A 12,997-nucleotide genomic window follows, 5' to 3' on the forward strand; every position below is an offset into this window, starting at 1 on the left:
CTGATTTCCAAATAAGGACACATTCAGACAAATTTACAGCAAATCTTTCATTTCTTGGATTTTGGTGTCTGTTTCTGGGCTACACCCAGTTATGCTGAGGGGTTATCTGGGCTATGTGTTGGTGGGGATTGCTCTCAGTGGTGGTTGGAGAAGTATGTACTACTGGAGACCACACAGACAACCCCTGCAATGCTCTAAATCAGATAATGCTCAGATACATTATGGTACAGGGAATCAAAAGGAGTCAGAGATTAGAGACAGTACAAGAAGATGCATGCTTTACAAGTGGTCAGAGGCATTGCACATGGTCCCCTGTGAACTGCACATCGGTAGGGTGTTTGTCTTGCATGCGGCTCACTAGGGATCAACCTGGGTTCGATTTCCGGCATCCCATATGACCCCTGAACTTGCCAGGAGCAATTTATGAGCCAGGAGTAACCCCTTTATGCTGCCACGTGTAAAAGAAAGAAAAGAAAGCAAGGAAGGAAGGAAGGAAGGAAGGAAGGAAGGAAGGAAGGAAGGAAGGAAGGAAGGAAGGAGGAGGAAGGAAGGAAGGAAGGAAGGAAGGAAGGAAGAAAGAAAGAAAGAAAGAAAGAAAGAAAGAAAGAAAGAAAGAAAGAAAGAAAGAAAGAAAGAAAGAAAGAAAGAAAGAAAGAAAGAAAGAAAGAAAGAAAGAAAGAAAGAAAGAAAGAAAGAAAGAAAGAAAGAAAGAAAGAAAGATTCCTTCAGGGCCAAGCAATAGTACAGCAGGTAGGACATTTGCCTTGAACATAGTAGACCAGGGCGTCATCTCAGGCATCCCATTTGGTCCCTGAGACTCATGTAGAATGATCTTTGAGCTCAGAGTCAGGAGTAAACTCGGGTGTGACCCCAACACAAAACAACTAATTCCTTTGTTTGGTTTTTAGTGGTTGTTGTTTTTGTGTCAAAGCCAGCAGTGCTGCAATGTTCAAGATTTATTCCTGCCTCTGCTCAGGAATTACTTGGGGACCGTACAGCAGTCCGATTCCATGGAGGATGGAAGATCCAACAGCTCCCTTTCTACCCTTCATTCAAGACCTAATCAAATTGGGTCCTGCTCCCTCCATGCAATGGAACTACCAGTCTTGTTTGGGGGGTGAGGGTTGGTTTCTTTGAGGGGTGTAGTAAGGGAGCACACCCCGTGGTGGTCAGGCTCAAGAGTCACTCCTAATGGTGCTTGTTGGAAGTTGTGGGATGTTGGGGACCACACTTGGGTAGAAAGAAAGCATCCAGGGCAGGCGCTCTACCCACTGTGCTCTTTCCAGCCCTCTAATCCAAGTTTCCAGGCTCCACGTTCAAGTCATCTCTCCTCTCGCGCCCTTTCCTGACTCCACTTGCACTCCGGTTCCAGGATAAGCTCTTGAGCCTCTTGTACCTCCTTCCCATTATGCCCTTATATAAGGGCATATGCCCGGGCGTGATATTGCTTGTGTGCCAGTCTCCTCGCCCCATCAAGACCACACTCTCTGGGCCCAGAGGAAAGGATCCTTGTGTAGGACTTTGGCAACCCTTGTCTGCCAGATGCGCTGGCATCTGGATTCTTCGGGTTCTCCGCTGCGGAGGAGCGCGCAGCTGCACCCAGGCCCGCGCCCCTCTCATTGCACTGAACCGAACGCTTCTCCCGCCAGGCCAGGAACGCATCTTTCGGCGCGCACTTTCCCGCCGCTGGGGGGACACTTTTGGGCGACGCACACCAGAACCGGAAATGCCGAGCGGACGCGTGGTTCGTGGGACTCGGCCGCTCTTACTTGAACCATGAGCGTTTCGAGCCTCCTTTTGGCGGGAGGTAGGGCTCCAGGGATGCGAGGTTCGCTTTCGTAGTGCCTTTGGACCCCTCGTCCCAGCTGATCTCTGCCTGTGTCATTAGCTTCCCCTCTTGGAGCCTTAGCTCCAGCCGCTCAGCGCTGATCCCCGAACCTGGGGGCTGGGACCCCCCGAGTGGCCCCATCGGGTGGCTGCGATGGCGCAGTGGCCTCCTCTTGGTTTCCAGCTGTGCGATGGCTCTTCCGTTGTTTTTCTTCTTGCATAACATGGTTATGACACGTCTTGAAAGTACAGAGAAAAATTAAAACGGCCTTGAAACGCTGTCCTCTCATGCTTAATTTACTTATTTACTCCTGGCTCTGAGGTCACAGGGCACTCCTGGCGGATTCAGGGGATTTGATGGGGTGCCTAGGGCCATGCTAGTCTTCTCAGTATCGTTCCAATTTTAGTATATATATGCTGCCGAAGCGAGCACTTGATGGGGTGCCTAGGATTGAACCCGCGTCAGCCACGTGCAAGGCAAATGCCCTGTCTGCTGTACTAGTGCTCCGGCCCTAAAACATTTTTTTTATGTATTTAAAAGAGTTTTATTTGGTTCCATTGAGTGGAAAATTGAATTTATGGAATCAATGGAAATAGATATCCTAAACAAATTTTTCTTCTCTTTCCTTTTTCTTCCTTCTTTTTTCTTTCCTTTCTTCCTTCTTTTTCTTTTCTTTTCTTTATGGTTTTTGGGTCACACCCGGCAGCACTCAGGGGTTACACCTGGCTCTACGCTCAGAAATCGCTCCTGGCAGACACAGGGGACCATATGGGGTGCCGGGATTCGAACCACCAAGCTTCTGCATGCAAGGCAAATGCCTTACATCCATGCTATCTCTCCGACCCCATTCTTTTCTTTTCTTTCCTCCCTGGTTCAGGGGAACCATATGGAATGTCGGGATTCGAACCATCAGTCCTTGGTTGGCGTGACAAAAGCCCTACCACTGTGCTATCTCTCCAGCCCCCTAAACAAGTTTTTTTTTGTTTTTGATTTTTTGATTTTTGGGTCACACCCGGCAGTGCTCAGGGGCTACTCCTGGCTCTATGCTCAGAAATCACCCCCACCCCCGGCAGGCTCAGGAGACCATATGGGATGCCGAGATTCAAACCACCGTCTTTCTGCATGCAAGGCAAAGGCCTTACCTCCATGCTATCTCTCCGGCCCAGCTAAATAAGTTTTTAATTACTAAGAAAATCCCTCTAGGGGCTGGAGAGATAGCATGGAGGGTAAGGCGTTTGCCTTTCATGCAGAAGATCATCATGCAGAAGTTCGAATCCCGCTGTCCCATATGGTCCCCCGAGCCTGCCAGGAGCGATTTCTGAGCAATGAGCCAGGAGTAACCCTGAGCGATGCTGGGTGTGATCCCCCCCCCAAAAAAAAATCCCTCGAATGTAAAAATATTCCAGAAATGCTAAAGTAGTGGAAAGCATTGTATTAAATACTTGCTTTCTTTTTTCCAGTTTGGGGGACTGGGTCACACCCTGAGGTGGCAGAGTCCCTCCAGTAAGCTTGGTTACTTTGGTTATTTCTTATGAATTCAGGGCTCCTGCTTGCAAAGCAGAACTTGAGTCTGTTGAATGATCCATCTCCCTGGCCCAAATCCTTGATGGACATAAAATAAGATTTTTAGGTAGTAATACTTAGATATACACAAAATGAGGTGAGATCTCATGATCAAAGCAAATTTCCAAAATGCAGGTATATTAACATTTCACAGGAAGTAAGATACCAAAAAAGGAATTCAAAGAAGTTAGTTAAATTTATTTTTTGTTAATTTTATTTTTAGTCAAGTGGAGATGTTTCCCAGTTCTGCTAGAGTCATCCTTGTTCCAGGCTCTACTTAATTCCTGCTGTCGAAAAAAATCAACTTCTGCAGAAATTACTTCCAGTATTGATGCTTGTAATGAGAAGACAAAGGTACCTGTAAATGCACTTGACAAGCTCTTCTCTTCAGAACAGCAAACTTCGATCTTGCATGTATTGAATACAGCATCTAATGAAGAACTTGAAAAATTCAGACTGCTTCGTGGAAGAAAGGCCACCAATATTGTAGTATATAGAGAAAAGTTTGGACCATTTCAGAATTTGGAGAGTTTAGTGAATGTGCCTCTATTCCAGTATAAAACTGCCATTCAAGTGTGTAACTCCATTCTTTGCCCAGAGACTGGACGGAAGAAAAGGCAGTCACAGGAAAACCAACACTTGAAGAAGCTTATCAAGCCTGACATTGAACTAGAAAGACTTAAGGTATGTCTTTTTTTTTTTTTTTTTTTGGTTTTTGGGCCACACCTGGAGATGCTCAGGGGTTACTCCTGGTTATGCTCTCAGAAATCACTCCTGGCTTGGGAACTATATAGAATGCCAGGGTTCAAATCCAGGTCCATCCTGTGTCAGCCACATGCAAGGCAAACCCCTACTGGCCCTACTTCTCCGACCCCAAGCTATGTCTTTTTAGTTAGACCATTGTTATATTGCCTAAACAGATATCAGGGCCTGGGATGTGGCAGTGTAACCTCTGCTTTGCATGGAATTCAATCCCCTGCCATAAGAAAAATGATTTTTGAGAACCTATTTGCAGAATTATTCTGCTCACTTCCTTCCTTCCTTCCTTCCTTCCTTCCTTCCTTCCTTCCTTCCTTCCTTCCTTCCTTCCTTCCTTCCTTCCTTCCTCCCTCCCTCCCTCCCTTCCTTCCTCCCTCCCTCCCTCCCTCCCTCTCCCTCTCACTCCCCTCCCTCTCCCTCTCCCTCTCCCTCTCCCTCCATATCTGGTTGAACTCAGGAGTTACTCCTGGTTCTGCACTCAGAAGGCAGTATGAGGCCTTGAGGAAAATCTGCATGTGAGGCACTACATACATCTTTTCCCAGTAATCCTTATGCACACTAGAGTTTGAATCATTGATCTAAAAAGAGAAACAACAGGATTTTGTAGATGCCTAAACATCCTAACTAGTCTTTTAAAGATACTTATTTATTCTAAGATAATGTCCTGTGCTGTTTTTCCAGCCTAATTTTAAACTATTTTACACCTCCTCTTAAATGCCCTTTAAGCAACCCTAGTTCACTTCATTAAAGACTCACATCCTGGGCCCGGAGAGATAGCACAGCGGCATTTGCCTTGCAAGCAGCCGATCCAGGACCAAAGGTGGTTGGTTCGAATCCCGGTGTCCCATATGGTCCCCCGTGCCTGCCAGGAGCTATTTCTAAGCAGACAGCCAGGAGTAATCCCTGAGCACCGCCGGGTATGACCCAAAAACCAAAAAAAAAAAAAAAAAAAAAAGACTCACATCCTACCTTTCCAATCATCTTGATTACTGAAGCAAAATGGAATGGAGTTATCCTATGCTTCAACTTCATCCAGCTATGCAGTTCTACTCTGATACCTGATCTGTTTCTCATCTTTCTCACTCCCACTCTTTTAAATTCTAAATACCTTGTACTGGAATAGGTATGGAACACAAATTCTTACTTCTGGTCTAGCCTCCTCTGGTTCAGCCCTTCACAGCTTAGTTTATTCAAAATGTTAAGTTCATGTTACATTTAATACTCTAGTGATTTCCTGGAACTCTCAGGATAAGGCAAGTAACATTTCATAAAAATATTTTGTTTTGTTTTTGGGCCATACCTAGTGGTGCTTAGGGATTACTCCTGGCTCTGCGCTCAGGAATCACTCCTGGAGGTGCTTGGGGGACAATTCTGGACACTGAGATCAAACCTGGGTTGTCAGCAAGGCAAGTGCCCTACAATCTTTCCTCTTACCCCTTTCCCCCCCCAGCCAGGAGTAGCCCCTAAGCACTGCTGGGTGTGACCCAAAAAAACAAAAAAAATATATTTGTACATTTCAGCCTCCATCTTTTTTCCTCACACCCTAGTAAGCATTACTTCACAGATTCAGATGGTCTTTTTTTTTGGGGGGGTGGGTATCTGGTTGAAATAATTTCTCATTTTCCATTTTATTTAGTCCTCTAGTAAATCTACCTTATATATTTTCTCTCCAGTAACTATTCTGTGGTGCATTTCTTAGACTCTTGCAACACTGGAATGCATACTTTTTAAGATGTAGAGAAAGAGTAAAAAAATCTCTGCCTCTAGGGCCCAGAGCCATAGCGCAAGCGGTAGGCCTCCTGCTTTGCACATGCTAACCTAGGACGGACTGGTGGTTTGACCCCGGCGTCCCATATGATCTCCCAAGCCAGGAGAAATTTCTGTGCGCATAGCCAGGAGTAACCCCTGAGCATCACCAGGTGTGGCCCAAAAACCAACCAAACAAACAAAAAACTCTGCCTCTAAACTGATTGTGTGGTTACCAAATAATTTATTCCTGCATTTCTTTAACAATTCTCAGTTCCAGGAACCACGAGGTAGCTCAGATGGCCAGGATGCAGGCTTTGTATGTGGGAGACCTGGGCCCAGTCCTGAGCATTGCATGGTACACAATTACTGCTAGTAGGAAACCCTGAGCATGACTGAAGGTGGCCAAAACAAAAAAATTCTTCGCTCATCATAAACTATAAATACATATCTATTATAAAGCTATTTGGCATTTGATTTGTAGCTTAAAGCTTATATTTGTTGGGCCAGAGAGATAGCACAGCGGTAGGGCATTTGCCTTGCATGCAGCCAATTCAGGATGAATGGTGGTTTGCATCCAGGCATCCCATATGGACCCCTGTGCCTGCCAGGAGTGATTTCTTTTTTTTTTTTTTTTGGCTTTTGAGCCACACCCGGCGGTGCTCAGGGGTTACTCCTGGCTGTCTGCTCAGAAATAGCTCCTGGCAGGCACAGGGGACCATATGGGACACCGGGATTCGAACCAACCACCTTTGGTCCTGGATTGGCTGCTTGCAAGGCAAACGCCGCTGTGCTATCTCTCCGGGCCCCAGGAGTGATTTCTGAGCACAGAGTCAGGAGTAACCCCAGAATACTGCTGGGTGTGGCCCAAAAACCAAAAAAATAATAATGAATAAGAAGCTTATATTTGTTAAAATGTTTACACTCGTAAGTAAACCAACCTTTCTGTTCTAGGCAATTAATAGTGTCGTATCCATTGCTTTTGGTACTCGAAAAATTGCGTGGGCTCACCTTGACCGTAAATTATCAGTGTTGGACTGGCAGCACAGTGAATGTTGCCGATTAGTTAAGGGAACATTTGTGACATCTAACTACCTTGAAAAGGTAAGGCTATTGTACCTTCAAATTCCTATCGGTTAGAACTCATGTTTAATCCTCTAGATCCAAAATGACTAATAAAATAAGGATGGTCTTTCTTTTTGGTACTTACTATATATCTTTATTATGTTTTCTATCACCCATAACTTTAAAAACTAGAATCTTTGTTTAATTCAAGAAATGCCATACAGGGGCCAGAGAGTACAGTGGGTAGGGCATTTGGTATGCAGCTGACCCAAGTTTGATCCTAGAATCCCATATGACCCTCTGAGCATTCCCAGTGCAGAGCCAGGAGTAATCCTGGAACACTGCTGGGTGTGGCCCAAAAGAAACAAAAGAAAAGAGGGGCCGAGGGAGAGCATAGCAATAGGGCATTTTCCTTGCACACAGCTGACCCAGGATGGACCTGGGTTCAATCCCTTGCAACCCATTTGGTCCCCCTCGCCAGGAGCAATTTCTGAGCACAAAGCCAGGAGTAACCCCGAGCTACACCAGGTGTGGCCCAAACTCCAAAAACAAACAAAAGAAAAGAAAAGCCATACATGGCTCAGAGTCATAGTTCAGCGAGTAGGGCTCTTAATTTTGCATGCAGGTGAACTGAATTCAATTCCTGGTGTCACATACAGTTCCACTGAGCCCTGCTAGGAGTAAACACTGAACACAGATGGGCATTACCCCAACCCCCAAAAATGTTATAGCATTCCATTACTATTTATAAAACTTAATTTTCACAATGCTATAGACTCATTTGTTAGTAAAACTTGTGAGGTGAGCAATAATTATCTTGATCACCCTTGTGAAAAATGGTTCAATCATCTGATGCTTGCAGATCAGTTGCAAATATGTTTGATTCTAAGCTTGTTAGAAATAATCCTGCTCTGGGGCCGGAGAAATAGCACAGCGGTAGGGCGTTTGCCTTGCACGCAGGACGAATGGTAGTTCAAATCCCAGCATCCCATATGGTCCCCTGAGTGCGCCAGGAGCGATTTCTGTTTTTTTTTTGGGGGGGGCACACCCATTTGACACTCAGGGTTACTCCTGGCTATGTACTTAGAAATCGCCCCTGGCTTGGGGGGGCCATATGGGATGCCAAGGGATTGAACTGTCCTAGGTTAGCGCTTGTAAGGCAGACACCTTACCTCTAGTGCCACCTCTCCAGCCCCCAGGAGCAATTTCTGAGTGCAGAGCCAGGAGTAACCCCTGAGTGCTGCTGGGTATGACCCAAAAAGAAAGAAAGAAAAGAAATAATCCTGCTCTGCTCTAGCTGAAACCTGAAGTAACAATAGCTTATAGCATTATGGAGACTGAATATCTTTAGATTCTACCTTACGTTTACCACTGGAATTCTAGTTTCTATTCATGTAATTGACCTTTTACATTTATCCACCCCTTCCTTCTGGTAACCAATATTTTGTTCTTAAAGTCTGTTATTTTTTGTTATTTTTGGGCCACACCCAGTGGCTCTCGGGTATTCCTGGCTCTGCACTCGGAAATCGCTCCTGGTAGGCTTGGAAGACCTTATGGGATACTTATGGGGATGAATCCATGTAGGCCACATGCTAGACAAATGCCCTATCTGCTATTGCACTGGCCCCTCTCTACCACACTTTACTCATTGTACTATCTATTCTATGGGCCCCTGAGTTGAAGTGATTTCTTTCTCGGCCACTATGAATAATGCTGCAGTCAACTGAGTCGTGCAATGATCTCTTTGGTTTTGTGTATTCTTCAGATATAATACCTGGATGTGGGATCACCGTCTTAGAATTTTTCTCAGGATTATGTACAGGATTTTCCATAATGGCAGCATCACTTTCCATACCCACTAACAGTGTCTGAAGGATCTCTTTTCTACAGCCTTGTCAAGATGTTGGGTGTTTGTTTTGTTTTTTAATTTGATTTTGGGGAGGGGGTCCAACCTGACTGCTTGGGGGACCATATATGGTACTGGGGATTGAACCCTCCCTGCTGTACTACCGCTCCAGCCCCTCACTGTAGGTTCTGGGTCTGATGAGGTCCCATTTGTTTATGATTGGTCGTTTTCCTGTGCTATTTGAGACATTTTTACAAAGCCTACTCTGAGTGATTAGGTCCTCATCCTATCTTCCTCTCTGTACTTTGTGGCTTCAGATTTTATATTAAAATCTTGGCTAATTTTGTATATGGACAAATTGAATTTTTTAAGGTCATTAAACCCTTTTCGGCAGCGCTCAGGGGTTACCCCTGGATCTACGCTCAGAAATCACTCCTCGCAGGCTAGGGGGACCATATGGGATGCAGGGATTTGAACCACCGTCCTTCTACATGCAAGGCAAACACCCTACCTCCATGCTATCTCTCCGGCCCCCATTTTTATCTTTCCTAGTTAAGCAATGATTTTATTACTTTAGTACACAAATTACGCACCAAGGTAGATTATGTTGTTTTTGTATTTCCTTTTATCAGGGTTGTAGGATTCATATCCCGTAGTGCTCAGTGTTCTCAGTGGGAATGATTGGGGTAGAGGTAGGGGCTTGCCCCAGCATGATATATGCACTCAAACCCATCTTAGAGTTTCCAGTTGAGCAAATACTGCTGTCAGTCAGAACACATCAGAATTTACTTTACTTTTTGCTATTCTTCTCAGGATACAGCTTTTATTTTATTTTATTTATTTATTCATTTTTTTTTGGTGGTTTTTGGGTCACACCCAGCAGTGCTCAGGGGTTATCCCTGGCTCCAGGCTCAGAAATTGCTCCTGGCAGGCACAGGGGACCATATGGGACACCCCTAATGACCTCTTGCATGAAAGGCAAACGCCTTACCTCCATGCTATCTCTCCAGTGCTTTTCATAATTAACTGGTGGAGGTCCTCAGGAAGATCAGGAGCAATTCAGACTTAAGAATTCTAATTTGGGGTCCGGAGAGATAGCACAGCGGTGTTTGCCTTGCAAGCAGCCGATCCAGGACCAAAGGTGGTTGGTTCGAATCCCGGTGTCCCATATGGTCCCCCGTGCCTGCCAGGAGCTATTTCTGAGCAGACAGCCAGGAGTAACTCCTGAGCACCGCTGGGTGTGACCCAAAAACCAAAAAAAAAAAAAAAAAAAAAAGAATTCTAATTTGGGGAGCTGGAGCAATAGCACAGCAGATAGGGTGTTTGCCTTGCATGTGGCCAACCCAGGTTCTATTCCTGGCATCCCATATGGTCCCCCGAGTCTGCCAGGAGCAATTTCAGAGCACAGAGCCAAGAATAACCCTGCATATCACCAGGAAGAGCCCAAAAACCAAAAACCAGGAAAAAAATTCTGATTTGGATTTGTAACGTTTGTATGCCTGAAACTCTATTTAATGGTACTCTAAATAAAATTTTGAGGAAAAATATTTATACTTGTTGCCATTTTGTCTAAAGTGTATATTGACTCTTCTATTTTTCACATCACTGAAATGAACACATGTCAGTTGAATTATTCTTATTATGAACACTTGTAAGATTGTTCACTTTTGAAAATATCAGTAGTAAATTAAAACAAGAAAATAAATTTCAGGTTTTATTGTCTGCCACAAAATGTACTTATACCACCCCGTCCTGGAACATTGTGCACCAAAGGAGTTTATAGATCTGCATCTTTAGGTGGACAGTTGACCTTAAGCCAGGTAGGGACTCTTTGGTAGAACTGAGGTAGAACTGCTGAGGATAGACACTGGCCTGCATGTGAAATGTAATAAGCAAACATGCTAGAGAACCAACTTGGTGTCTGTATGTGGTGAAAGGAACCCTTAGATGGGGCTGATTCCTTTCTCCAGCTCCCTTTTTATATTTTTGTCTTAAGTTGGTGGCCTACATAAGTATAGAATTGCTTCTTGGCTTTTACTCTGTTAGGTTGATCTGTTTTTTTGTTTTGTTTTGATTCCAAACATAGACTGTTTTGAAGACTGTTGCTTTTTTGTTTTGTTTTTGGTCCATACTCAGTGATGGTAAGGCATTACTCCTGGTTCTACACTTAGGGATTATTCCTGGAGGTGCTCAGGGGATCAAATGGGATGCAGGTTTGGATCAGAGGTCAGCCACATACCATAAACACTCTACCTGCTGTACTATATCTCTGGCTCCTTAAGACTCTTGCTTTGCACTATAATTTGAATTCAGGGAGCTTAATACCTCCATTTTTGTTTTCTCAGTTTTGGCTTTTGGGGGGTTTGTTGAGTTATGCCTGGTGGTATGGTATTCAGGGGCCATTCCTAGGTCTGTGCTTAGGGATCATTTCATGTGATATCTAGGGATCTAAGGGATTAGCCACATACAAGGCAAATATACTATAGTTTAGCCCTGTGATGTAAGTTTTATAGTTGCATTTAAAAATAAAATGGGGCAGACTGGGGCAGGAGTAATAGCACAGTGGGTAGGTATTGTCTTGCATGTGGCCAACCCAGGTTCAACCCCTAGCATCCCATTTGGGCAGTCCCCCGAGCCTGCCAGGAGTGCTACTAGGCGTGGCAGAAAAAGGAAATGGAGCAGATAGGGAGTCAAACAATAAAACTTTATTTCTCCCCCCATATTTGTTCACTTGGCCTTCTTTTTTGTTTTTAGATATCTCCAGTTATTGCAAAGATGCCTAAAGCAGACTTTTATATTCTGGAAAAAATTGGACTTTCCATTCAGAACTCAACATTGTTCCCTGCATTGTTACACTTTCATATCACGGAAGCCATGCTATATGCCTTATTAAATAAGACTTTTGCCCAGGATGGCCAGCAGCAGGTGCTAAGCATGAATCGGAATGCAGTGGGGAAGCACTTTGACCTGATGTTGGGTGCCACCCGAACCAGTGGAAAAGAAGTAGTGAAGAAGCTCCTCTCAGAGTCTGTTTTGAGGGCAGAGCCTCGAGTGTCCTTCCCATCAGACAAGATCGTACGCTACAGACAGCTCTTCTCAGCCACCGAGCAGAACCGGGTGGAGGAGCTGTATGATTCACTCTTACAAGGAGTTGCCTTCTTTGAATTAGTAGTTTTTGATACTGAACCATAAAATATTCGAAGTTAGTGTATTTAATGTTGTATTATGTGAATTTTTATTTATTAATTCTAAAGTTAAGGAATCAGACCAGGGACGCAGCACTGAAGTAGAGAACTTGTGTTGCATGTATGAGGCCCCAAGTTAAGTCTGTTAGCACCGCAAAAATGAAATAAAGTCATAAAACCAAGTGTTTTTGAGCATCCAGGGGAGTGAAGAAAACATGTTTGAGTTTCAGCTTTTTTATGTTTTTAGACTTTCAGCTATTGATCTACACCAGTATTTCTCAACCTGGCACCTTTTATTTTTTTTGTTTTGGGGCCATACCCAGCTGTGCCAGGGGGTTTTATTCCTAGCTGAGTTCAGGAATCACTGCTGACAGTGTTTGGGGAAACTACATGGGATGGTGAAACTTGAACCTTGGCTGTGTGTAAAACAAGTCTACCCACTGTGTTATCTCTTTTTGACCCCTCAACCTGGTAATTTGTTTTGGTTTTTGGGTCACACCCGGCAGCGCTCAGGTTACTCCTGGCTCTATGCTCAGAAATCGCCCCTGGCAAGCACAGGGAACCATATGGGATGCCGGGATTCGAACCACTGTCCTGCATGAAAGGCAAATGCCTTACCTCCATGCTTATCTCTACGGCCCAACCTGGTACTTTTTGACCACATTTCCTTCCTATCCTAGAAGTTTTCTCCTACTTTTCTGCCTTGGCCCTGGATTGTCCATATGATCCCTATTTCTCTGAAATGCTGGTTTATACAATAAGGCACAGATAAGCCAACAAGTTCTTTTATAAAGTTCTGTGCTTTTGGGGTAAATATTAAGTAAAAATGCCTTAAGAAAAAAAGATATACCCTTTTTTTTTGTTTTTATGGGTTTTTTTTGTGTTTTTGGTCCACACCCGGCAGTGTTCAGGGGTTACTCCTGGCTATCTGCTCAGAAATGGCTCCTGGCAGGCATGGGGGACCATATGGGAAGCTGGGATTCGAACCAACCACCTTAGCTCCTG

General features: G+C 44.5%; 1 protein-coding gene across 1 annotated transcript; it reads left to right on the plus strand.

The window, feature by feature from the left end:
• The first annotated feature begins 1,758 nt into the window (after positions 1-1,758).
• TEFM (transcription elongation factor, mitochondrial) lies at positions 1,759-11,999 on the plus strand. Its single transcript, XM_049772350.1, has 4 exons — positions 1,759-1,807; positions 3,615-4,075; positions 6,851-7,000; positions 11,562-11,999. Exons 1-4 carry the CDS (start codon positions 1,777-1,779, stop codon positions 11,997-11,999), a joined length of 1,080 nt encoding a protein of 359 aa, XP_049628307.1. The 5' UTR covers positions 1,759-1,776.
• Positions 12,000-12,997: the final 998 nt, after the last annotated feature.

Source organism: Suncus etruscus, chromosome 1, assembly GCF_024139225.1.
Source record: "Suncus etruscus isolate mSunEtr1 chromosome 1, mSunEtr1.pri.cur, whole genome shotgun sequence".
In the NCBI taxonomy this organism is placed as follows: domain Eukaryota; kingdom Metazoa; phylum Chordata; class Mammalia; order Eulipotyphla; family Soricidae; genus Suncus; species Suncus etruscus.

Bases quoted from the DNA above. Each gene is read 5' to 3' on its own strand.
- TEFM (XM_049772350.1), top strand. From the start codon at position 1,777: ATGAGCGTTTCGAGCCTCCTTTTGGCGGGAG. The intron at 1,808-3,614 runs GTAGGGCTCCAG...TTTTATTTTTAG, and splicing joins GAGCCTCCTTTTGGCGGGAG to TCAAGTGGAGATGTTTCCCA. The intron at 7,001-11,561 runs GTAAGGCTATTG...TTTTGTTTTTAG, and splicing joins CATCTAACTACCTTGAAAAG to ATATCTCCAGTTATTGCAAA.